We start from the raw sequence: 22,350 nt of genomic DNA, 5'->3' as shown, positions 1-22,350 counted from the left end.
ATACCACTACTGTGCTCCGTACCAATGTCCTGGAACGAACTTTGGGCAACCGCTAGTCCGCCCCGTGCCAGTTTATCAGTCTGTACCCATCAGCAGCGTGTCCGCCAACGTCGAAGCCACCTCCCCGTCGCCTGCCTGATCGGGGCCGTCTGCAAATTGTCTCGTTTCGGAAAAGGATGGCACGTTGAGCCCAAGAGCGTGTTTGGTGTATCGGTCAGGCCTGAAGTTCCCGCTCAGTGGCCTACCATCTACGAGCCCATTGGAGCTTCCTTCGAGCATCAGCTCAGGGGCCATCAAATCCAGATGTCAAGCCTTTGACCCACTGTATAAGAGGCCACTAAGGAGGCGAATTTTCATCATCTCAGGGGCTTGGCTGAGCTTGGGGTCTTTAGATCCTGATTTATAATCTTATGAAGCACTCGCTATCCGTGTCAATCTTCCTTATTAATCACAAAATTTGAGAGACAGGAAGAATTGATATTACATAAACCCCTTGCTATAATAAAACAAACAATACTAAAGCATGGTTATTATAGTAGGAGAGATTGACTAACTCGGCAAAAGACACAAAGCAGAAACACAACATGGAAAGAGCCCTTCCCACCTTTTATACTAGTACATGATCAAGACACCTACATGCGCGAGACGATCTCATGCACATATAGACATAGTGGCTGCCAACACATTGGAGCATGTAAATCATCGCTTCTTCACCCATCCATCAAAACCCTCGCAAGCCCCAACATCCCCGGAATGCCCTCAATCTTGCCGAACGGCCCCGTGGCAAACGCGTTTTCCCAGAAGCGTTCAGTAATCCTCCACCTCTCCTCCGTCTTCTAAAGCAATTCGGTCTAAGTCCCGACCAGCACCACTTTCACTACCATTGCTATTCCTCGCGACGAACGTTTGTGATGCGGGGTGTGCTTGGCTTAGATTGGCTTAACCTGTGAGGATCTTTGTATCTTAACCACCTGGATACAAAGCCGGGGTTAACTTCAAGTTGGCAACGGGCAAGCTCGAATCATGAATGTTAGGTGAGCAAAACTTAATGAATCGTGATTGAGTTTCGGTACAACTGGAAATCTGGTGAGGAGATCAATGACGCAGACCTTGACTCAACTGTGATTCACGCGGCCAGGGAGGACCCTCATACCCTGCCGAGGTGGATATCGGGTTTCGGCTGCGAGGCTGCGGCCTAGAAGATCCCCATTTTTATGGGCCATCATATCTTGGCATTAGGGCTCCGGAGGACTTGAATGGCAAAGATTGTACGGGTACGATGATTTTCGTTTCTGCAACTTCACCCAGTACAGTGTACTGTACTATGGACATGCGGAGCTTCTGCCCAGTGGTTACTGGTTAGGTTCGGAATTCGGAATTGCAAGACTGGAACATTGGAACGGGCGCGTCTAGATGACCCACTAGAGGGCTGCCACAACTTTCTTTAAAGGGTCACGGGTGTGGAGGCAGCTGTCTGACTCGGGGTGTCGCCGTCGCTGTCCCTCGAGGAGCGCCAGAGCGGCATTCTAATACCCGAGGCAATGGTGATAGATAGCCTTTCAGACAATGGGATGCCAGAGTTTATATGTGCCCGGTCTACAGACAGACACCCTGAATGAAGAGGAGTGCTTGCATTAATCATAAGTATATACCGATAAATCATGATATAAACGTCGCCTCGGCGAAGAAAGTCCCCTTCTCCTCAACCGTCTGATCCCCGTTCTTGACAGAAAGAACAAGCGAGTCATTTGGCGCGTTGGCAAACTGGTAGATATACGGTTTCGTGCCGACAACACCACCAACCAAGGACTTGATGACCCCCGGAATATGGTGTAGGACGTCGACGCGGTCCAGCCGGTCTCCAAGGGGTCCCTTTAGTGTAGCAGAGAACGCGCCGTCCTTGCTCTGCCATGTGTACTCGGCGCTGGTGGGTTCAGGCCACTGTGTTTCGGGATCCTCTTTCGTCTCAGGGTACGTGACGACGTTGTCTCCTCCGGCATATAAGATCTCAGTGTCGGTGACGATTCCGCCGACATTCACCCGCGTCGACGCGTACGACGGCGGCGTAGTAAACTCCATCATTATCGCCGAGTACGACGGCGTCTGGAAGGTGACGAAATTCCACCGCGCCGCCGCATGATGCGGCTTCATCCCCTGGATCGCATGGATGAAGACACCCCTCCCCAACGAACTCGCCTCACTTCCTTCACTCCCAAAATTATATTCCTTCTCGGTCGTTCTAATCGTCCCTGTAACCGCACACCGTGCCCAAAACCGATGCCGCATCTCGCCCCACGGATTCGCCCGGTCCGTCCCGTAATACGTTGTCCCGTCGCTTCCGATCTGGAATCCCGGGGCCGTGCGTTTGACGACGAGGTCGATGAGGGCGGAGTCGTTGCGCGCGGACTTGATCTCGTAAGCGTCGCCGGCGGCGTTTAGTGCGATCGAGAGGTTATCCGCGAACAGGGTATTCATGTCCTCGGTGAAGCAGTGGTTCTCGAGCGGGTCGGAGGTCCAGAGGTGTGATGTGCCAGCGTGGTTCCAGATTTTCACGTTCAGTTGGCATGTTACCATCAGGCCACTTTTGCTAGTATGTTAGCGCTCGGCTCCGCAGGGCAAACTGCACGACGCACGAAAAGAGAAGGTTCAGGGAACGCACGCGACATTGTTATAAATAATCTGTATAGACGCAATCTCTCCCTTGGGAGTAATCAGGTAAAAAATCTGCGTCTCGACATTCGTCGACTGCATCGCCTTCCACTTCAGGTCGTCCTTTGTGAGCACCGAGTACGGCTGCGCCTGAGCGGTGACCGGGTGGATGGCGCCGGGGCCATATTCGGGCTCGGCGGTGCCAACGGTGTATGAGAGTCTGTCATGTTTAGTATGAAGCTCGGTGGCGCAGCGAGAGAGACAAACGTCGATTTGAGCCAGTTCATCGTTGGGGGCGGTTGGGTTCGTTTGGGACGTGGAGAGGAAGATTGGGTGGGGAGACGCGCCTTATCAGTTCGGTGGTCACGTGGGATTGCTCCCATAGTCACGTAAGCAGATAGTGTTGCATGACACCAAGCTTAGTAGGAGCTCAATCATGGTGGGAACTACGAGGTTCCATGTCATATCGCTTGTTGAAGGCCGCAGTTAGATTATCTTCTATATATATGGCAGTTCTGCTTATTGTGATGACAAACAACATCAATTGGCGTCGACCGATCTCGAAATATATTGTGGCTTAACGCAGCTTACACCGCCGCAGCTCTAGGACGCCAACATTCAAGACGAGCGATCAGAAGACAGACATTCAGAGGGCTAGATCGCTAGGGAAAAAGTCTAATTATAAGTAGAGGAAGGTGAAAGAATCCGGAGTTTGTCCAGTCAGCATAGAGCTAGACGCAAAATAGAAGGATTCTCTACAGGACCATGAAAAACGGGATCGTCGAGAGTATGAGCGGGAGGTGGTACATCTGCTTGCGTTCATATGTTGCTGTGTCAAGGTGAGGTGACCATGGGTAGCAGATTATGGTGCGGGATGACAGGGATGACCTGCTCTAGGGCTAGATTTCCATGACATAGTTTATGGACGAGATCGGCTGAGCGAGTACGGCGAAGACTGTGAGACTATGTCCCGAAATTACGCAGGGTATCAAAGTTCGTCTATTCTATCAGGTTACATAACATAACATATTGCGGCCCAAACATATTTCCGGGTTTATCACAGCTTCACGGGATACTTCTCTCGGATCATCTTCCCATACTTGGTCAGAAGCATACCAATAGGGACAAACGATACCGCAACAAACCCAAGCAAAGAGTTACCCCAACCCAGACCAAGCGTCTGAAACATCTTCGGGCCAGCTAGGGGAAGCAAAGCGCCGACCAGTGATCTCGACGCGGTGAGGGCAGCGTTGGCCGAGGCCGCATAGGCAGGATAGCAGTCAATGGTGTAGATCTGAATAGGCATCCAGACACCCATCATGGCGAGGCCAAACGGTGCCATACCGATAATAGGCACGATCCAATGTACCTGCTTATCGGCAGACCATCCATACCAGAAGAAGCTAACGGGAAGCAAGGCGGCCCAGAAAACGAGCAGCGGGAGGCGCATTTCTGGTTCAAGCTTTCCACCACTCCGCGCAGCCAGCTTCATCAGAATCTTGTCGCTGGTCGTCGCAGTAATAACTAGACCAAAGATGAAACCGAGCCCGAGCCCGATATAAGCAAGTCCAGTAATGCCGGGCGAGAATCCGTACTGGTTCTCGAATACGGAAGGGATCGTGGTGAAGAAGAGGTAGAGCAAACCGTAGCAGATGGACATGTAGGTGGCGAGAAAGCTGATGATTGGTGACTTGAACAAAAGCAGGATGGGTCGTTTGAGGCCTTGTTTGAGAATGGTCGCTGGGGAGATGCCTTCTTCAGGGTCATAAGCACTGCGCAGGTCATTCCGCCCCAACTCTTTCGCAAGCTTCGCTGTCTTTCGGCGTATAATGACCGGCGCGTAGGTCTCTTTGATGAAAAGCTCGACTCCCAAAGCAAAAGTGCCGCCGATGATCAAAAGTATCCAATATACCCAACGCCAGCCGAGCGACTGGCCGATGAAGCCACCAGCGATTGGGCCAACTACCGGCCCCAATAGCGGTCCTATACTCCAAATTGACGTGGCCAGCCCGCGCTTCTCAATGGGAAACAGGTCCGCGATAACTCCAGCTCCTAGTGTCAAGCATCCACAGCCTCCTATTCCCGCCAAGAATCGAAACACGATCAACGAAGCGATATCGGGAGCGAGCGCGCACCCAATCTGCCAGGCGACGAAGAACCAGTTGGCACCACTCAGAACGGGTCTGCGACCATAAATCTCGCTAAGGGGCGCAAGGAGTAACGGACCGAACTGCAGTCGCGTTAGAGAACGCATACACCTGATTGCGCGCCACGTACCGTATATCCCAAGAGGAAGATGCTAACAGTAAACGAGAGTATCGTCTGATCATGTTCGTCAAAATCCTCTGACAGCGATCTCAGCGCCGGCGAAAACATACTCGACGCCAGTGGCGAGATAAACGAAATGGTGCTCACGACGGCCAGCAGCGCCCATTTCCGACCACTGGCGAAGTTCTGCGGGTGTGCCGGGTCATCCTGGCCGTCCCATCCGATGATCCCTCGATCGAGGTCGGTCTCTGGGAAGGTAGGTTTCGTTGAGGGCTGCGGGACGACGGGTTCGCCGGTCGTGGGGACTTTCTCCAGGTCGATGTCGATGTCTGGCGGGGCGTTTTTCTCGGTTGCGGGGTCTGGGGAAGAGGTTCGGGTGGAGTTCGGCATGGCGACGGTCGCAGCGATTTGATCGAGGACTCGAAATCGAAATCGCAGACTGGGGAGGCGGAGTTGGGCGAGGAAGCTGCAGAGGAGACAACGCCAGTGACATTGGAAAGGAGGGACGAGGACTGATCATTTTTTGTAGTATAGGCCCCCAAACAGACTCTCGGGTAAGTGAGCCGGCCAGATTGCGGATGTCACCCGCTCAGCACTCTGTCTGGCCCCCTTATGCACTAAGAACGAGTGATAAGCTCTCTCTATGCAAAATTAGTGCCGATTTCGTCAATCTCGGGCTGACCTGTCAGCTCTGCATCTGCCGTTGGAGTGTCAAACCGGACTTGTTGCCGAACCTCTAGTTTTGGGAGAGCAGGTCGGGATCCCGCTGCCTGCTCGTTTCCTTTTGCCGTTTGAGCGATGCAATCACCAAGAGTACCTGGACGTGCCCAGAAAACGGCATGTTGCTTCGAGCTGGAACCTGGGGAACGGGAAAGAGACAACGGGGATTCCTCGTATCGCCGGCTCCAACAAAATTGTTGGGGCTCGAGCTCCTCATTTGCCATCAATTGAAAAGACGTTAGTCCGAGTTTGGTAAAGATGCCCGCCTCCAGCGAAATTCGTGATTCTGTGTGGGTGATTCCACCAATAACCACGCATATCAAGATTCCTCTGATTCAATTCATCTGCCGGAGTGACGGAGTCTGGAGACAGCGAGATTGTTATCTCCGGTTCAGCATCAGCCTTGCTGACAGCTTGTTGAATTTGTCAGCTGGGGACATGGATGAGAAATGAGAGAGGTCAGCGATTCATCTCTCACTCAGCAAGACCTCATGGTGTTGTGGTTTGCGTCCGCGTGCGGATGTCGAAAGCCGCATAATTCCTGCCAAAATTGATCGCATATCACACCAAACACACAAGCCGGGCGCCTCTGTTTGTTTATCCTATGGTCGGTCCTGTTCCAGGCAAATGCAGGGTGCGATTGCGTCTCGTGGTTCGCCGCAGACGCAGCCACATTCTCAATCGGTCTGGGCGTAGCGGGGTTGTCTTTCAACTGCGAAAAGATTTTCAGGCGTAACCCTTTAGGAATCTGAGCAGAATGGGACGGCCACCTCTTTTATTGGAAATCAGTAACGGTCACCGAGACCTTATTCTCCGTCCCGAGGTGCGAGCCGGCCCGTCGCGGCGCACAATGCGTCGTGCCACACGCCTTGGCTACAGGGGGGAAATGCCCAGACGGAATGGTCAGAACTCTGTGGTCTTTCTTTCCTCTGCCATCGAGTAAATATTCCGCTCGAAAGAACTGTTAGAGCGATGTGTGCTATGTTTATTCGCTGAATAGACACCCGGGGCAAAGGGTTTGCCACGCGACATTTGATCTTAATAGAGGCGTGAAATCCACCGATATAGGGGCATCGAAGTCATTCAGGGAGCTGGTCACGATTGCTGCCCAGCTTCGATTTAGCCTGAAGTGCTCCAGCGGCCAAGGTGAGCTCGGGGCGAAGACTCGGTGGAACCATACTCAGATTGGCCACTTCAAGATCAATCTTCTTCGCTAACAAGCCCGTTCAAGGCAAAATCGCTATATCCTGAGGTATGTATAGGTACTGCTATGGGGCAGCAGAAAAATCATGATGTCAGTGTCGCTGGTACGCAGTTCCGCTAAGTTTGTCCATAAAAATACAACTTGTAATCTTCATGCCCCAGTTCATTTCGAATCGAGTCAAGGGGACACCGGCCATTATCGTCCTTGGCGCGCACGTCGGCACCATGTTGAATAAGTCGCAGCACCATCTGCCCTGCTGGCGACTGTAGGTCATATTTTTGTAAGATATAGAATAGTGGCGTGCCACCCGCAGTGCCTTGTGTGTCAACCGCCGCTCCATAGTCTAGCAACGTGGCAACGAGACAAATTTCGTCGCTGCAGTCCATATGACATTGTTCTGCCACGACGTTGAGCGGGGCTAGGCATCGTGATCCCACAGCGCTTGGATCCGCACCGTGTTTCAGAAGGGTCAGGACTTGGTCTATGTAGGGGTCTTCGAGCTCGAGTGCAATGTGGAGTGGGTAATCACCCTGGTTGTTGGGTTGGTTTGGGTCCGCGCCGGCTTCAAGAAGGTACAGAAACACCCCTCTCCCGCGCTGCCGCTCGCGATACGGTAATCTGCAGACTAGGTGGAGAGGTGTGTTCCCTAAATTGTCACACGCATTGACATCGGCGCCACGGGAGATCAGAGTGGTTGCGATGTCTGGCAAGATGTAAGGCTCTAGAGCGCAGTGCAAAGGGGTCCATCCGCGATTGTCCTTTCTATTGATGTCCGCACTGCGATCAAGCAAGAGGGCAACGGATTCACCGTTGACCCAGTCGGCGCCGTACTGCTCTTTTAGGTGGAGTGGGCCACGGCCATCCCCATCTTGAATGTCGACCCGCGCTCCATGATCGAGGAGGAACTTGACCAAGTCAAATACCGACTTGCCGCCCTTCCACCACATGACCGCTGATAGTGGTGTGAGTCTCGTTATATTGGGGGTATTAATGTAGGCCCCGGCTTCCACGAGAACTTTGATCACGCCGAAGGAGTGAATAGCAGCTTCCCGGCAGGCTACCAGCAAGGGAGTGTTTCCATTCAGGTCTGGTGTATTCACATCACCACCGAGGTCTATCAAGTACTGCATCAGAGCCGGGCTGGTCATGATCCGCCTTGCTGCGATCCATATGGTTGATTGACCGTCCGCATTCTGCCAGTTGATGGGGTATCCATGGGAGAGGTACAGCTCAGCGAGCGCTTTGAACCCCCGAAAGGCAGCGTAGTGAAAGGGCGTTTCGTCAGGTCTGGTACGATTTATCTCCTCTGGATCATGGTCGGTAAGATATGGATCAGCGCCCCTGTCTAGTAACACCTCTGTTATGGCGATTCTGCCCCGAATCGCAGCAAGATGCAGTGCGGTGCGGTTGGCGACAATGCAAGCATTTGGATCCAATCCCTCGTCCAGTATAAATTTGACGGAGGCTATATCGTCGTGGCGAATAGCAGCATGCATAAGGGCTTTTCGCGCCTCGTCCAGTCTCTCAGTGGAGGGTTTGGCCCTCTTGACGGCACAATACCATAGCGATGTCTTTAGGTCGGAGCAGCGCCGAACGACCCTTCGATGGAGATGAGAGTCCCTCACTGCTTGAATAGCCTTGGGGTTTGTAAAGGTGTGACCATGAACAATCGGGCGCGCCCAATCTTCATTGTGCAGGATCATCAGCCAGCTGGTCTGCCCTCCCCTGCTTCTCAGCAGATCAGCAACGTCATGGGCGTTGTGATCCAGCGCGACGGCCAGGGGTGTCCTCCCCTTGTCATCAGCAGCGTTGACATAGGCTCCGTTATCCAGAAGCAGCTCCGCCGTCACGACCTGATTCTTCCTCGCCGCATAATGGAGAGCAGTCTGCCGACGGTGTCCCGCGCGGAGATTAACCCGATCGAGCAACAAGGCAACGAGTTCCGTCTGCCCATAGCCTGCTGCCCAGTGGAGCGCTGTAGAAAAGCGATCTTTGTCGCACTTGGTGATTGCGTAGCTCTTGGTGACGTTGTATTGTACCTGGTGGTACGACCGACCGAGTGCATTGTACCTCGCGATGTAGTCTAAAACTAAAAAAGGGCGCCCTCTCTCGATGAGAATTTCCATCGGCTTCCGCCTGAGGCCTTTAAGCATGCCTTTCAGCCGCGCATCATCTTCGGAAATGCGGTCGAGATACTCGGCTTTTGTGAAGCGGGAATAGGCGGCGCGAACGGCTTCGGTGAGGGGGCGGGATCCAGCTAGCTTGATGTTATAGTAATCGAGCACCGGGACGTCGCTGAGGATTATGTCGATGATCTCGAAGGGTACTGCTTCAAACACATCGCGGGGCATTTTGCCACTTTGATAAGAAGTGACTCGCGGTGTGTTCCAGGCATCGAGCTTTCAAGTGAAGAAAGAGGCGCTTCCCCAAGGCAGTGCAGGTGTTGGCTGTCACTCAAGCCTCGCTGATCGGCCTGATTTGGTTGTTATTACACAAAAGTTGAGCGGATGCCTGACGCGGGGCCTCGCCGCCTCAGGCTTCCGGTAATGCCAAGACCCCCAAATAGACGAGTTTTCTCAGCTCGAGGCAGTGGGTCCCCGTAGTCCCCCGCGTTTGGCCGAGCCATCTTCTTCTCCCACATAGACACATGCCACTCTCTTTCATACTTTAGGCCAACCTTTGCACCATCATGGCAACATCATCACAACCAGACTCATCGGCTCAAAATACCGCCCAAAACCTCACATCCATCTACGCGCGCGCAGGCAGCGCCGAAAACGCGGAACGCATCTACCGCAACGCCGTCCTCCTCGGCGAACGAGATTATGGCGTCGAGGACCCCCGCACCCTAACAGCAGCTGAGGACCTCGCGTCCCTATTTCGTATGCAGGGTCGATACCAGGAGGCGATTGAGCTGCAGGAACAAGTACTCGCCATCCGCGAAAGAGTTCTCTTTCCCGACCACGCAGACACACAGCGGGCGCTGAATGATCTTGCCTGCGCGTATTCGGAGCAGGGATTACTTGGTAAGGCTGAGGATGCGTTTCTGAAGAACTTGGCTGTCCGCGAGAGGGTTTTCGGGGTAGAAGATTCAGCGACAATCAATACTGTCAATAACCTTGCTGTTGTGTATGCCGAGCAGGGGAAGCTTGATCAGGCAAAGGAGATGTATGAGCGCGCCCTGAATGCAAGGACGAAGACGCTAGCCGAAGACCATCCGCTTGTGTTGGAGATCGTGGATAATATTGGGGGCGTGTACTTTCGACAGAATAACCTTGAAGAGTCCGAGAGGATGCGGCAGACTGCGCTTGCCGGGTTTGAGAAAGCCTTGGGACCGGATCACTTTTCGACTGTTATGGTGGTTAATAACCTCGGCAGTGTCTACTCGGGTTTGGGGAGGCTTGAGGAGGCGGAGAAGATGCTCAAGCGAGCGATCGATGGATTCCTTAACGTCGTCGGCCATGATCATCCTGCGACGATGACGGCGCATAATAATCTCGGCGAGGTTTATTTTCGTCAACACAAGCTCGCCGAGGCGCAGCGGTCCTATATGAGGGCTCTCGACGGGAGAGAAAAACACTTGGGCGCGCGTCATCTTTCGACACTGCAGACGTTGCACGACCTTGGAACCCTGTATCGAGAGCAGGGAAAACCTTTCGAGAGTAGGAATATGCTTGAGCGGGCGTTCCAGGGTCGCGAGAAGGTTCTGGGACTAACTCACTCAACTACGCTGCAGACCGCCCGAGACTTGGGATATGCGTATGAGACAACGGGACTTATGGCGAAGGCTTTAAGCTTGTATGAACGAGCTGCAACGGGGACGGAGAGGGTGCTGGGTGAAACACACATCTGCAGCCTTGCCGCCCTGAGCGATCTTGCCATGTTTTATCGGAAACATGGAACACTAAAGGACGCCACCGCGACCTTACGACGGGCCGTGGAGCGCCATGAATCAGGTCTCGGCCCGGAGCACCCCGCTACACTTCAATGCCTGAGCAACTTTGGGGTTGTCCTCGGCATTGGCCAGGACTACCAAGCTGCCGAGGCTCTGTACAAGCAGAGTCTAGAGATCAATAAGCGAAAACTAGAACAGCAAGACCCGTTTATGCTTGAAATCGCGAACAACTTCGGTCTGATCCTCGAGCTTCAGGGGAAACTTCCGGAGGCAGAGAAAATGTATAGGCGAGCGTTTGACGGGAGAAACGAAGCTCTGGGGCCGCAACATCGGGAGACTATCGAAACGATGAAACACATAGGACGTGTGCTGTTTGACATGCGCAAGGCGCAAGACGCCGAGATCCTGTACCGCGAATTGGTAGACCGACAGAAAGAGGCGCTTGGGACGAATCATTTGGATACCCTGGCAAGCATCAACAACGTCGGCCTGACACTAAAAGATCAGAGAAAGTACACAGAGTCGGAGAACTTTCATCGTGAGGCTGCTGAGGGATACGAACGGCTATACGGCGCAGATCATCCAGAAACACTCCTCAGCGTTAACAATCTTGCTCTGGTATTACATCAGGCTGGAAAGCTTCCGGAGGCCGAGTCCCTGCATCGACGCGTCGTTGATGGGCGGAAGACAGCGCTTGGGGCACAACACCCGGACACACTCGTCAGTCTGGTCAACCTAGGACTAGTGTTGGGCGATCAGGAAAAGTACGCCGAGGAGGAGCAAGTTTACCGACAAGCGTTCGAGGGCCAGGAAAAGGTCTTGGGCGTTGAACATCCGAATACGCTGACGACTCTGCATAATCTTTGGACGAACTTGCTCGCGCAAGGGAAAAATGACGAGGCGGAGGAAATCCGTCGAAGAATCGCGGAGATATCACAACAGTGACACTCATAGATGGTGAAAGCCCAGGATTTAGCACGGTATCTTGAAAGCTGCATTAGCACGGCGATGTTCAATGTGAGAAGAGGTCTCGTGAAGATCAAAGGTTCTTCCGAAGGCTCCAAGTTGGTGGCCCCTCGCTCCTTCCCGAATAGGATCTAGTTCTGTTATGGAAGGCGCAAACGGCCTTTGGGAAAGGCTTCACCCGACTTCCTCTCGGTATCGATACAACGATAGGTCAGTCAACCTCATTTCTCTCGGAATTGTCCGAAACCTCCTACAGCATTTCAAAAACTTGTGGATTGGCATCCAGCGTTTCGCTTGATTGGAATGGAGAGCCTAGGGCGATCTAAGGCCTGGATCCCTGTCCCTCCTCTATTGTGCTACCTTTATCTGCATCATGCCCAGAAAGGTGTTCGAGACCGAGCGAGTACTTTTTGATTCCGGCAAGTCCGAGCCGCAAGCTCGACGAAAAAGAGAGCGTGGCCCCCTTAGCCTGCCATCCATTCCTACGTGCCCGCAGCCATCCTGTGATGGAAATAGAACTGGTTCCAGGACCTGTTGCAGTAACTTGGAGCGTGCAAGGCAGACACATCGTGTGTCAAGGGTCAAGGCTGAATTACACCCATTAGCCTTCTTACTCTCGATGTTTCACAAGCAGCGCTGGGCGCGCCGCCTTCTGCTATTTCAAGGGTCGCCTGTCCTTCCTCCTTCGCTGTTTGCTAGCACACCTCGATTTACACACACAACTCCCTTCGTCTCCACCTCCCAGAGCGATGGCGACTGGGCTTTCACTACCCGCTGCCAATCGGCCCGACTCTAATGACAGTCACCAAGGCAGCCAGGACAACGACAACCACGCGTCCTCGGCTTCGACACTTCATACGAGCAGCCGTCGGTCAATGAAACCCTCACGCCCAGCGATCTATTCGCCTGGTGTAATATCACACTCCCATCGAGCAACTTGGAGGTTTTCGAGCTGGGCTTTGGATTATCAACCAATGAGGGTGATCTCTGGCAGTCTGTGCATCTCCCGCATAGCTTTATATGGGAAACAGTTTATCGACAGCCAAATTCTTTGAACACTATGAATAGAACAGTCCAGGATCCACTTTGGTCACTGGCGTCAGCCGAGTGGGATTTCGACCCCGAGGCTATCGACCCTCCCGGAGAAAGTCTCGGACCACCAAATGTAACGTAAGGAATGATACTCAAGAAAGCATCCGAGTGTACGCTCAAACTCTGTTTGAGTGAATATAACATGAGCGTCGTCAATCATACCGTTTCCGTGGACAGCGTTTCTGTCGATTATGGCGAATTCTTCTTCTTCGACGACGAAGCCATCTTGTATGCGAACAAAACGGTCTGCTGGAAACCAACATCTGCACCGGCCGATCAAACCCTAAAGAAGTACATAGACGCTTTCGATTTCCTCGGCTATGGACGCAACGTCTTCATGAACACGGCCGAGTTTGCAATCTGCAATTTCTTCCCTTTGCTACCAAGCAACCAGTATTGGTTTGATCGCGCGACCCCCGGTCACTTCACCGACTCCGAGATATTCACTGGCATCTCACGTGCCCAGTATTACTACCAAGTGCAAGACGGAGAGTTCATCTGGGGCGGAGACCCTCGAATTGAAACCCCCTTTGCGACACACGAGCGGATCATAGACATGACTCTGCAAGGCACCTTCGCCAACATTGTCGCCGCACTGAACCAGTACTCCCTCGAAACAAACAACTACACCATCAACGGCACAGCATATAGTCTGCAGGTCCATGTGCGAGTCCAATGGCTTTGGCTACTCCTACCCGGTCTCTTGGTTCTCTTAGGCGACGCGTTCTTCCTCCTAACCCTTCAAGCAAATCGACAACAAAAAGGGTCCCTTTGGAAATCGTCGCTTCTGGCACATCTTTACCATGCACATCTTTACCATGGCTTAGATAACGTGGTAAGCGCTGGAGGGATTAACGACTACGCCACTGCTAGCGAGATGGAGAGTGCTGCTGAGGGAGTCAAGGTCCGCTTGGAGCATTCTTCACTGCATCGACGGGATGTATTGCATCAGAAATAGTGGTCATCTAGTGTAAAAGGGAGAGGCGCGGACGAACCAACGGCAAACGATATACTTGGGAGCCCCAGATTCGAAGACTTTGTTCCTACTAGGTATCCATGCCTATCCACCTCGAATTCAAATCCCATGCCAAAGCGCGCCTAATGAGTTTGGTATGTGGTCGAACTAGGGGCCACCAACAGACCGTTAGGATCTGTCCGTGCTCTCAGACGTTTCCCGCTTACCATGGCTCAGCTGAAATGGCCAAATCCAGAACAACGTCACATTCGCCATCTCAAACTTTATATAAACCCCGCCCACGCTCAAACCAGCTGCTTGCATTTCATCTCCAATCAAGCACAAAACACGCGAACTACAAACATCTTGAACTACAACTACAACTACCATCACAATGTTCCAAATGATCCTCGGCCGCAGCGGCCAGCATGCCAACGTCGTCAGACACCGTCTGCGCTCTGTACGTCCCTACCTTCCCTTCCCTTCTCACCACCACCGAGTGACATTTCCAATCGCTAATACGTGTAGAAACCCACTCCCGACGGCCACATCCCACTGAACTCGCTCTACCGCCAGGGTGCGGCATGGAGTGCAGGTGGCGTTGGAGTTGGCTCGACGCTGTTTGGCGTCTATAGGACGTTTCAATCCATGAGGGCTTTTAAGTATCTGAAATAGGGCTGGTTTGAAGGGATGATTTGGTGTTGGAGTCATGTTGGGCTTTCTGTATATTGTGTTTCATTAGCTATATTCTATACTCTATCTACCTACGAATTACACGGACGGGAAATCCACTCTTCAACTTCGATGGGGTAGAATCGATTGAGACACTGTAGCCGTCAGCAAGCTGTCAGGTGGACCTGTCTCCCCACATGGTGGCGAAGCTGCTCCTCGATGCGAACCATGGGTCGCCACTCAGCTCCGATAGCTTCCCCAGACACTTGGACTAGCCCGTGTGATCCAGTGACAGCATTCATCGACACTATAACATCACTGGGAGGATACGACGCATGCTATCTGCCTGATTACCCTCCGACAACTCGAGTAAAGTAGTATATTGCCATTCAGAATCGAGTATTGAGCATCGAGTATCGAGATCTCACCATCTCTCGGCAGAGTACGAAGTGACGTCAAGACCGCAGCTACCATGGGCGAGCACCTCCATCCCCATGAAATAAAAACCACATGCCCCTCTCTCGTTTGAGATCGTGAAGTGCTGAGCTGAGGCACCACGATAACTACAAAGATCAAGCCGAAGCCAAAGCTATACTCATCAAGAAACCAACCAACATGGCGCTCCGCATCAAACCCACACTTTTCACAACCATCACCAAAACACACCCTCTACGGACCGTCGATCCGCTCTACCCGCTCCAATCCCACCTCCTCCGCCCCATCACAACCTCAACCCACAAGGCCCCCAAACGCGACCCGCGCAACCAAGAATCCCAGCTCCTCACCGAGCTCGACCGCACAACCCTCTCCCCCGAACGCGCCGAAACCGCCTACTCCGGCACGGACAACGAAGTCGGCGCCGACACGTACGCCTACGACCCGAGCGTGACATCCCCCGAGGTCGAATTCCAGTCGTTCGAGGAGGAGATCCGGCTCGAGGGTGAGGTCGATCCGCTCTTTATCTCGCCGGCGAACCGGGATTTCAGCCAGGCGATTGATCGCGATTTGGATGGGAGGGCGATTGTCCGCGATAAGGGGGATCGGTGTGGGGCGGCGGGGAGTGTGAGGGGGTGGGTGAATAAGCATGGGACTGTGAAGCTTCGGAAGGGGGAGAAGGGGGATGGTGAGGCTGGGGGGGAGTATGAGAGGTTGTTGAGGGGGTTGAGGAGGGTGCAGATGAATCGGTGAGTTTTTCTTTTCCTTTTTCTTTTTTTTTTTCCCCTGCTGGGCGTTGCGTGTTGTTTATTGGATCTGGATAACGCGTATAGAGTTTCCGCGATGGGGAAGGAGCAGAGGAAGGAAGGTTAAGGTTGAGATTGAGAAGATCGCTATCTGCAGGGAAATTAGCATCAGTGAGGCATGGCGAATGTGACCGCTATCAGATGTACATCACAACTGGCCTATCGATAATGCATGCCAGGATCACTCGTTTCAGCTATTAGAACTGATTTCAAAATGGACATATGCCGCACTCAACCAGGAATACCGTGTCGGTCGAGGTTATGCTCCCTCCAAGCACCAATATCACAGATCGACGGCCGCATCCTCGTAGCAAGACTAGTTGTTCTCCTCCTTCCACTGCCTGGCACACTCTCCGAACGTCACAAACTCAACCCCCTCCCATCCCTTCAACCACACAATGACCCTCTCAATCATCCCAATAACATGCGCCATCCCACTCGTATCCGGATGCAGCACCAGCGGAAACACAAAGTCCTGTTTCTCCCCATCGATGTCCTCATTGTACAGGTACTCGAACCTCGCCTTCCAGTTCCGCTCAATCGTCTCGGGGCTCACGAAGCCGTGCGAGTTTGCCGCTGCAGGTAGGAACTGCATCGGTGTCATGTCTTCCATGTACCAGTTACACGGGATCTCGACGAGTGTGCTCGGTGTTCGCGGCGCGGGGGGAGGGAGCGGGTGCATCCAGGAGGACGCGGAGACCGAGGGGGAGAAGTCGATTGGTTTCGGTGTCTGCGTCGACTGGAGGAAGTAGGGAGTGGAGTCGTGGTGTGTTAGCGATGTGTCTGCTCCGTTAGCTGTTGCCAGTCCACCGAACCATTGCGCCATGTCGTACCATATAAAAACCCAAGCTCCTCCAACACCTTTACCGTATGCTCCCTCAACTGATAAAGCGGCGCCCTCCACCCCACAGGCCTCTTCCCCGAAATCTCCGTCGCAAGCTGCACACACCGCTCAATCACATCCCTCTCCTGCGTCTCCGTCAACTGCGTCGCCCCCTCATGCGCATACCCATGACACCCAATCTCCGCGCCCGAATCCACAATCGCCTTGGTCTGCTCCGGGAAAGACTCCATCGAGTGGCCTGGCACGAACCAGGTCACGCGCGAGGAGATGTCGTGTTTCTTGAAGAGGCGGAGGAGTCGCGGGACGCCGACCTGCGCCGCGAAGTAGCCGCTACTGAAATCGGCGAGGCCATTTGTTGGCGAGGCGCCGGTGCCGAGAAAGCCGGAGACGGCGTCGAAGTCGACGGAGAGGAGGATTTGGATGCGGCGGGGCATTGTTGAGTTGCGTGTATTGTGTGTGCGGAGAGGGAGAGAGTGGGAGTTTTGGAGTTGGAGTGAGGGGTGGAGGGGTAAAAAAGGTGGAGTGCGGAATTCCTGCGCTATTTTGCTCCACAGCTTTGTGGAACTTCAACCATGCGCCAATCATCGAACTTCAATAATGAGGAGATACCAGTACATTTCCCAAACAACAGTATAACAATATATTTGTTGAAGAAGTATATGTTCCATGCTGATACGCACATATAGGATGACAAAGCATAGCCTAGAGGTTCTCTCAAACCCGTTCTGCAAATATACATTGAGCGAAAGCGGCGAATCGAAAGAGAAATTAACAGCGAAAGGCTAAAACCAGGAAAAAAGAAAGCGAAGGGTCCTCAACTTGAGTTGGAACCACGAGGCTAGCTAACGCTAATGATGTTCCTAATGGTGGCCGTTGTTGGCGAGCAGCCTGGGCAGTCCTTCGCTCCCTCTGGAGGCTCAATACATCCATCCATTCATAGCGTTCACATAACCCTTCATCGAGGCGGCTGCGCCAAGGCACCCTCGAGAACGGATCCCTGTCGAGCCATTGGCAATAGAGCCGTCAATGCCACTAGTCAGTCGACAGCCTTGTCCGACGGCCAGGCTGGTTCGAATCCTTTTCAGACCGCAAGGCTAATCTGAGCTTGATGCGGCGCAAGTTTTCCTGGGTGCCACCGGTCAGTACGCATGAGGCACCGCCAACTTTAGGCACCTACAAGGCGGTCCCACCGTCTGCGCCTCCTATGGATGTTGGAACGTTCAAGAACGAGTCTCCAGGGCTCTTTTCTATTCCCTGCCGACGTGGCGGTCTGATAGTCCCCGCGTGGTACATAAGTAGGTCTCTTGCCCTTGACTTTTTCCAAAATGAACTCTTCTATCATTAAGCTACGACATACTACTTCAAAGTGATCAAAACCACTTCAGCTAATCAATAATCAAACGATGGACGCCGACGCCCTAACACGAGCTATGCAAAGCACACACTTGGACGACAAACCAGCAACGGATGAGCCTGGTCATTTGCTTTTCAACCCTTCGAAGAATAGTAAGCTTCCAACCGGAGCCCTTGACAACATTCCCCGGTATCTCTTCCGCGTCGTCTCTCCTCTTTCCGATGGCCACACTGATTCAACATGGGTACGGTCCAAGGCAGCGTGTCAGAACCTGCGCTACAGCCAGGAAGATATCTTCGACAACCTTGATTCCCAGAAGCGTCATGCTGTTGCGCATGCACTTAACCTGCATCTACGGTGGTGGTCGGAGGATGGCGTCGTGGACAATTTTGTCTCATGGACTAGCTCACTCCTCTTTGCACTTCAGTACATCTACTACCGGCACCATCATAAGAGGGATGGGTCCAGCTTGGAGGACATCAAGCTATATGTAGTGGACACTACGAGCTTTCCTCGTGGGACATTTCTTCGTGACCTGGATTTGATGCAAGCGTTCTTTGACCCCAGCGACCGATCACGGGAGGGGTTGAATAGCTTCCGAAAGCTCCGAGAGGGGAGCTACTATTTCGGGGAGTACCTGACGCAGGGATCGTTGAGGATCACGGATAAGCATCAGGTAGTCAGCGCCTCGTCACTGTTCCGGGGAGATCTCCTGCAGCGGTTGCAACCTGTTCTGCTTGATATCTGGGACTCTCCTGATGAGGAACCTCGCTTAGCGAACGCAGTGCGCGATCTTCGCGGGCTGATATGGCCTGTCGGTACCTTTGATCCGCCATCTGCGACGGAGATGAGACGACGTCTGCTGGCAGTTGAGGAGATTACGAATCTCTTCGACGAGGGCTGGAGGTTCCCTCTGGCCGTGTACTTTGCAGCCCTAATCGGGCCGGAGGGAGAAGGTTGGAGCGCGGGATATATTGTTTCCAACACCCTTCAATCCGTATACTCTGGTAAGCTCAAACCTTCCCCACCACCATGAACGCGGTTGACCACGAGTGGGCGTTATAGACGCGATCGGCAAGCTTGAACGATCGGATTTCCGCATTATCGCGCCGGAGACAATGCCCGAGCTCGGCCGGGTGCAGGAGCTGATTAGCGATATATACATGGACTTTTTGGCTAGACGGTCTACAGGTTCAGTCATCCTCTTTTTTATTTCTTCTGTCCCCGTCTGGACCACTATAACCTTGGATCTGCTAATCCGTAGTAGAGATCTTGGCGAATGCCAAAATGCTCGTTCTCCATCTAAGTCCTCGGAATGTTTCGACTCTCGAAGATGCGTTCCCCGCTACTCAAGGGGCGACTATGTATACCCGCCTTGTTTGGACACAGCTAGCACAATTTGCAAATCTTCGTGCAGCATGTGAACAGATTGTTACAGTACTTGAGGACTAAGCTTCCCCGAACGGGGAAAGGGTGTAGAGCAACAGTGTGTTCTGAGCCAGGACTCTATCATTATGTCATGGGAGGGAATGGATAATTCCTGGCAGCCTTGACAGACTCAGGCTCACGGGTAGATACAAGAACAGAATATGAGAAGATATATATGACACCAGATGCCAATCCGCATGATGCCATCTTAATGGAGCTTTGAGTGATGTACTGTTCAGCGGGACATAATCATATCTTTTGGTCGCTGAAGACTCTACCTAGCCTATTGAGCAACCTTGTCAAGGCCTTACCCCTGTGTGGTCTTGTAATCTTGTTAAGTTGTTAAGTTACCTTTGATGTTGTATGGTGACACAGGTCGTCGCCTGAGCCCAACCTGACGACTGATTTTACCTTGCTACTATTTGTCACCACTAAACTCAAGGGATCAAGTACGTTTGTGAGGTGGAATATATATTCAGTAGGCAATACCTATACCAACTATATAAATCTGCAAGTGCAGACGATGCTGAGGTTATTTTATCCCCACTCTGCCCATGCCTCGCTATTACAGGGTATAGAGTAGAGAGTAATAAGGAGATCGCCTAGGGGCATAATAAACATCCCAAAAATAATTGAATCGCATCTTCAAGCCTTAGCCGGGGTCTCTTCAGCATGCCCTGCAACCGCCAAAGCACATTGCATCTAATTATCGCACCTACAAGCGCGCAGGGCATCCCATCCAATGGCCATCATGGCCGGGAAAAAAAAAAATCCCACTCACCCCGGCAACATTGGATCTGGTGTGGACTTGGATGCTAAGCGGGTGGGGGGGCTTTGAGGAAAAGGTTGCTAAGGTGTCTTGCATAGGTTATTGTGGTTGATATAGTGATAACTACAGGTAGGAATGAGGTATGTATGCTCTATTAGGTGCTCAGGGAGGGTATCCAGCGAGGGTATCCAGCGGCTGAGGACCTGCACTCTCATTCCTGCTCTTTCAAAAGCGTCTCCGCCAGGGAACCGAGCTATCGAGCGTCTTGGTGAAACCTGCAGGATTGTGAGGTTCCCCTACATTCTTTCCCATCCACCAGCAACACAACCGCGGGTTCCCGAGATGGACCAGCGGCGTCCTCCGTGCTTAGTCCATATGAGCCCAACCTCGAGTCAGAAGGAAGACAGAATCTAAAGGGATGGGTCTCGACCAGATGTTAGGTAACTCGCCGCCAAGAGGAACTTGATGAGTTCAATGTGTTGATATAGTAATATCAATTGTTGGGAGAGGAATGCATACTCTTTTCGTAAGCCTTAAAACAAATAAGTCCCGGATTAGTCTACGCTCAAATGGGCAGTACATGTATACATACATAGATATATCCGTTCAGTCCTACATGCAACCCTCACCACGACGGTGGAATCCAATACTTCTGCCAATGCGCCTCCGTATCCGCCTCTCGAAACTTGTCAATCCCCCCCGCGACCCCTTCCTCATCCACCTCCCAATCGCCCCTCTCAACCCGATCAGCCCAGTTGTTCAGCACCTTATCTATCTGCACCAAATGGGAGTTTGTGATCCCATTTATAGTCCCACCCTGATACAAGTCCCCATGGGTATCACGAGGCGTCACGTCGTCTCCGGCCCAATACCATTTTAATCCGAACGGTTCTCCGTTCGACTGCCGAGCCCATCCGGAACCCCCAATGCCAAAGGGTAGCAAGAGTCGACATCCATTGCTCCAGAACAGCGGCCAATGCTGCACAACGGGATGGATGTAGAGTCCGGCAGCAATACTGCGGAGGCGCAAACGCTGATCATGCGCTATTGGCCGCTGTTCTGCGTCGTCGATCTGCAAGATCCGCAGGGGGCAGTCGCCAGGGTGCTGTCCGTGATGGCTATACGGCGATGTAGCAAGGTCCGTGATGGGTTGGTCCTCAAATTCGGCGACGGTGGGGAATCGGATTCCCGGGGCGATGTACCGGAACCGGATTTTGCAGTTGGAGATGGCCTCGAGGAACTTGCGGGCAAATGAGAAAGGGGGGAGGATGTCCTGGTTTGAAAATGTTGCTGTATCATGCCACGGCAAGTTCATGGGGGTTGAATCGGCCTTGTGCGGGATTCGAGATTCAATCACTTCCACCAGACGCTTGAAAGCAGTGGTTGCCCGTTCTAGGTCTGTCTTCGTGTAATAGTGAATTATCCACTGGTCCATTACCCCACAACTAGGGTTGTCGAGTTTCACTAGCTTTGCTTGATCTTCGGAAATCGTCTGTACCTTTTCTTCATCGATCATTTGGAGATATGAATCTAGAATCACTTCCAGAGGCATCCAGCTCCATTCGCGGCAAGTGACGGTCGAGCTGTCATTATAATCCTCAACAAAGCTTGCTTTTAGAGTTGTCTGGTCAAATCTAATAAATCCAAAGTCAGCGCGCCTTGCCTCCAAGTGGGTGTATCGCTACACCAGGGCGTAAGAAAACCATACAGGATACCCTCATCATCGAGACCTCGAAAGTGACTAGACTCATACAGTTTGATAAACCTTCCATCCTCATCCTCCTCCTCATACATATCCATACCATCCCGCAAGGCATCCGGATTCTTCAGCGCTCCAATATAGAGGAAAAGTACAGACCAATGAGGTAGCACGGCCTCATCCCAAGCACGCTTCAGGAACTCGATCAAGGACGGGTGGAGAATGTTGGCAACTTCCTCAGAAGGCGCTCTGGCCTCCCACCAGGTTAGGGGCCTGGAGGGCATCTGTAGTCCACGGCCTCTGACGGCCCTGGTTAAGAGCTCGTTGTGAAGTGCTGCACAACGCTCATAATCCATAATCCCGAGACCACGGTCACGGACCGGACTGAATTCGGTTATGCGGGGCCATCCGTCGGGGCGAGCTGGGGTTGATGAGGACAAGTTAGGGTCGGAGGCCGCCATAGAGATGGTGCGGATGAAGAGCTGAGCTGCTTCAATATGGATGGTGGGTAAATAAGTAAGGTGTGGCGGTTGGTGGGATGAATGATAATGAAATTCAGTTCTCTAGCAACTTGCCACGTGAGGATATCCTGTA

General features: G+C 52.6%; 10 protein-coding genes across 10 annotated transcripts; 5 read left to right on the top strand and 5 right to left on the bottom strand.

Annotated features, from left to right (window-relative positions):
• Nucleotides 1-1,659: 1,659 nt before the first annotated feature.
• Nucleotides 1,660-2,936, bottom strand: BJX68DRAFT_270412 (survival factor 1 family protein; the record flags this gene model as incomplete). The annotated part of the gene is made up of 3 exons (XM_071046646.1): nt 1,660-2,587; nt 2,660-2,869; nt 2,917-2,936. The coding sequence occupies 3 exons, from the start codon at nt 2,934-2,936 to the stop codon at nt 1,660-1,662; spliced, it is 1,158 nt and encodes a 385-aa protein (XP_070895455.1).
• A 177-nt stretch (nt 2,937-3,113) lies between these two features.
• On the bottom strand, nt 3,114-5,432 carry BJX68DRAFT_158116 (MFS transporter). The gene is made up of 2 exons (XM_071036803.1): nt 4,927-5,432; nt 3,114-4,879 (listed from the first exon to the last, which is right to left on the bottom strand). The coding sequence occupies exons 1-2, from the start codon at nt 5,305-5,307 to the stop codon at nt 3,707-3,709; spliced, it is 1,554 nt and encodes a 517-aa protein (XP_070895454.1). The 5' UTR covers nt 5,308-5,432; the 3' UTR covers nt 3,114-3,706.
• A 973-nt stretch (nt 5,433-6,405) lies between these two features.
• BJX68DRAFT_158065 (ankyrin repeat domain-containing protein) lies at nt 6,406-9,301 on the bottom strand. Its single transcript, XM_071036802.1, has one exon. It carries the CDS (start codon nt 9,190-9,192, stop codon nt 6,958-6,960), a length of 2,235 nt encoding a protein of 744 aa, XP_070895453.1. The 5' UTR covers nt 9,193-9,301; the 3' UTR covers nt 6,406-6,957.
• A 158-nt stretch (nt 9,302-9,459) lies between these two features.
• BJX68DRAFT_158036 (TPR-like protein) lies at nt 9,460-11,878 on the top strand. The gene has a single exon (XM_071036801.1). It carries the CDS (start codon nt 9,531-9,533, stop codon nt 11,679-11,681), a length of 2,151 nt encoding a protein of 716 aa, XP_070895452.1. The 5' UTR covers nt 9,460-9,530; the 3' UTR covers nt 11,682-11,878.
• Nucleotides 11,879-12,936: 1,058 nt separating this feature from the next.
• Nucleotides 12,937-13,752, top strand: BJX68DRAFT_270408 (uncharacterized protein; the record flags this gene model as incomplete). Its single annotated transcript, XM_071046645.1, has 1 exon — nt 12,937-13,752. One exon carries the CDS (start codon nt 12,937-12,939, stop codon nt 13,750-13,752), a length of 816 nt encoding a protein of 271 aa, XP_070895451.1.
• A 391-nt stretch (nt 13,753-14,143) lies between these two features.
• Nucleotides 14,144-14,424, top strand: BJX68DRAFT_270407 (uncharacterized protein; the record flags this gene model as incomplete). Its single annotated transcript, XM_071046644.1, has 2 exons — nt 14,144-14,209; nt 14,278-14,424. 2 exons carry the CDS (start codon nt 14,144-14,146, stop codon nt 14,422-14,424), a joined length of 213 nt encoding a protein of 70 aa, XP_070895450.1.
• Nucleotides 14,425-15,036: 612 nt separating this feature from the next.
• On the top strand, nt 15,037-15,609 carry BJX68DRAFT_270406 (uncharacterized protein; the record flags this gene model as incomplete). Its single annotated transcript, XM_071046643.1, has 1 exon — nt 15,037-15,609. The coding sequence occupies one exon, from the start codon at nt 15,037-15,039 to the stop codon at nt 15,607-15,609; it is 573 nt and encodes a 190-aa protein (XP_070895449.1).
• On the bottom strand, nt 15,577-17,074 carry BJX68DRAFT_244307 (polysaccharide deacetylase family protein). The gene is made up of 2 exons (XM_071041289.1): nt 16,496-17,074; nt 15,577-16,445 (listed from the first exon to the last, which is right to left on the bottom strand). Exons 1-2 carry the CDS (start codon nt 16,938-16,940, stop codon nt 15,979-15,981), a joined length of 912 nt encoding a protein of 303 aa, XP_070895448.1. The 5' UTR covers nt 16,941-17,074; the 3' UTR covers nt 15,577-15,978.
• Nucleotides 17,075-17,909: 835 nt separating this feature from the next.
• On the top strand, nt 17,910-19,312 carry BJX68DRAFT_270404 (uncharacterized protein; the record flags this gene model as incomplete). The annotated part of the gene is made up of 3 exons (XM_071046642.1): nt 17,910-18,867; nt 18,926-19,051; nt 19,128-19,312. The coding sequence occupies 3 exons, from the start codon at nt 17,910-17,912 to the stop codon at nt 19,310-19,312; spliced, it is 1,269 nt and encodes a 422-aa protein (XP_070895447.1).
• Nucleotides 19,313-20,682: 1,370 nt separating this feature from the next.
• Nucleotides 20,683-22,217, bottom strand: BJX68DRAFT_278149 (uncharacterized protein; the record flags this gene model as incomplete). Its single annotated transcript, XM_071048477.1, has 2 exons — nt 20,683-21,691; nt 21,766-22,217. The coding sequence occupies 2 exons, from the start codon at nt 22,215-22,217 to the stop codon at nt 20,683-20,685; spliced, it is 1,461 nt and encodes a 486-aa protein (XP_070895446.1).
• Between the last annotated feature and the right edge of the window lie 133 nt (nt 22,218-22,350).

Source organism: Aspergillus pseudodeflectus (genome assembly GCF_044049435.1).
Source record: "Aspergillus pseudodeflectus strain CBS 756.74 chromosome Unknown BJX68scaffold_48, whole genome shotgun sequence".
In the NCBI taxonomy this organism is placed as follows: domain Eukaryota; kingdom Fungi; phylum Ascomycota; class Eurotiomycetes; order Eurotiales; family Aspergillaceae; genus Aspergillus; species Aspergillus pseudodeflectus.
The sequence above is the reverse complement of the archived record's forward strand: the minus strand, read 5'-3'. Positions and strand labels throughout refer to the sequence as shown.

Coding starts and splice junctions, on each gene's coding strand:
- BJX68DRAFT_244307 (XM_071041289.1), bottom strand. CDS start 16,940: ATGCCCCGCCGCATCCAAATCCTCCTCTCCGTCGACTTCGACGCCGTC. Junction 16,446..16,495: donor GGAGCTTGGGTTTTTATATG/GTACGACATGGC, acceptor CTAACGGAGCAG/ACACATCGCTAACACACCAC.
- BJX68DRAFT_158036 (XM_071036801.1), top strand. CDS start 9,531: ATGGCAACATCATCACAACCAGACTCATCGGCTCAAAATACCGCCCAA.
- BJX68DRAFT_158116 (XM_071036803.1), bottom strand. CDS start 5,307: ATGCCGAACTCCACCCGAACCTCTTCCCCAGACCCCGCAACCGAGAAA. Junction 4,880..4,926: donor TCTTCCTCTTGGGATATACG/GTACGTGGCGCG, acceptor ACGCGACTGCAG/TTCGGTCCGTTACTCCTTGC.
- BJX68DRAFT_158065 (XM_071036802.1), bottom strand. CDS start 9,192: ATGCCCCGCGATGTGTTTGAAGCAGTACCCTTCGAGATCATCGACATA.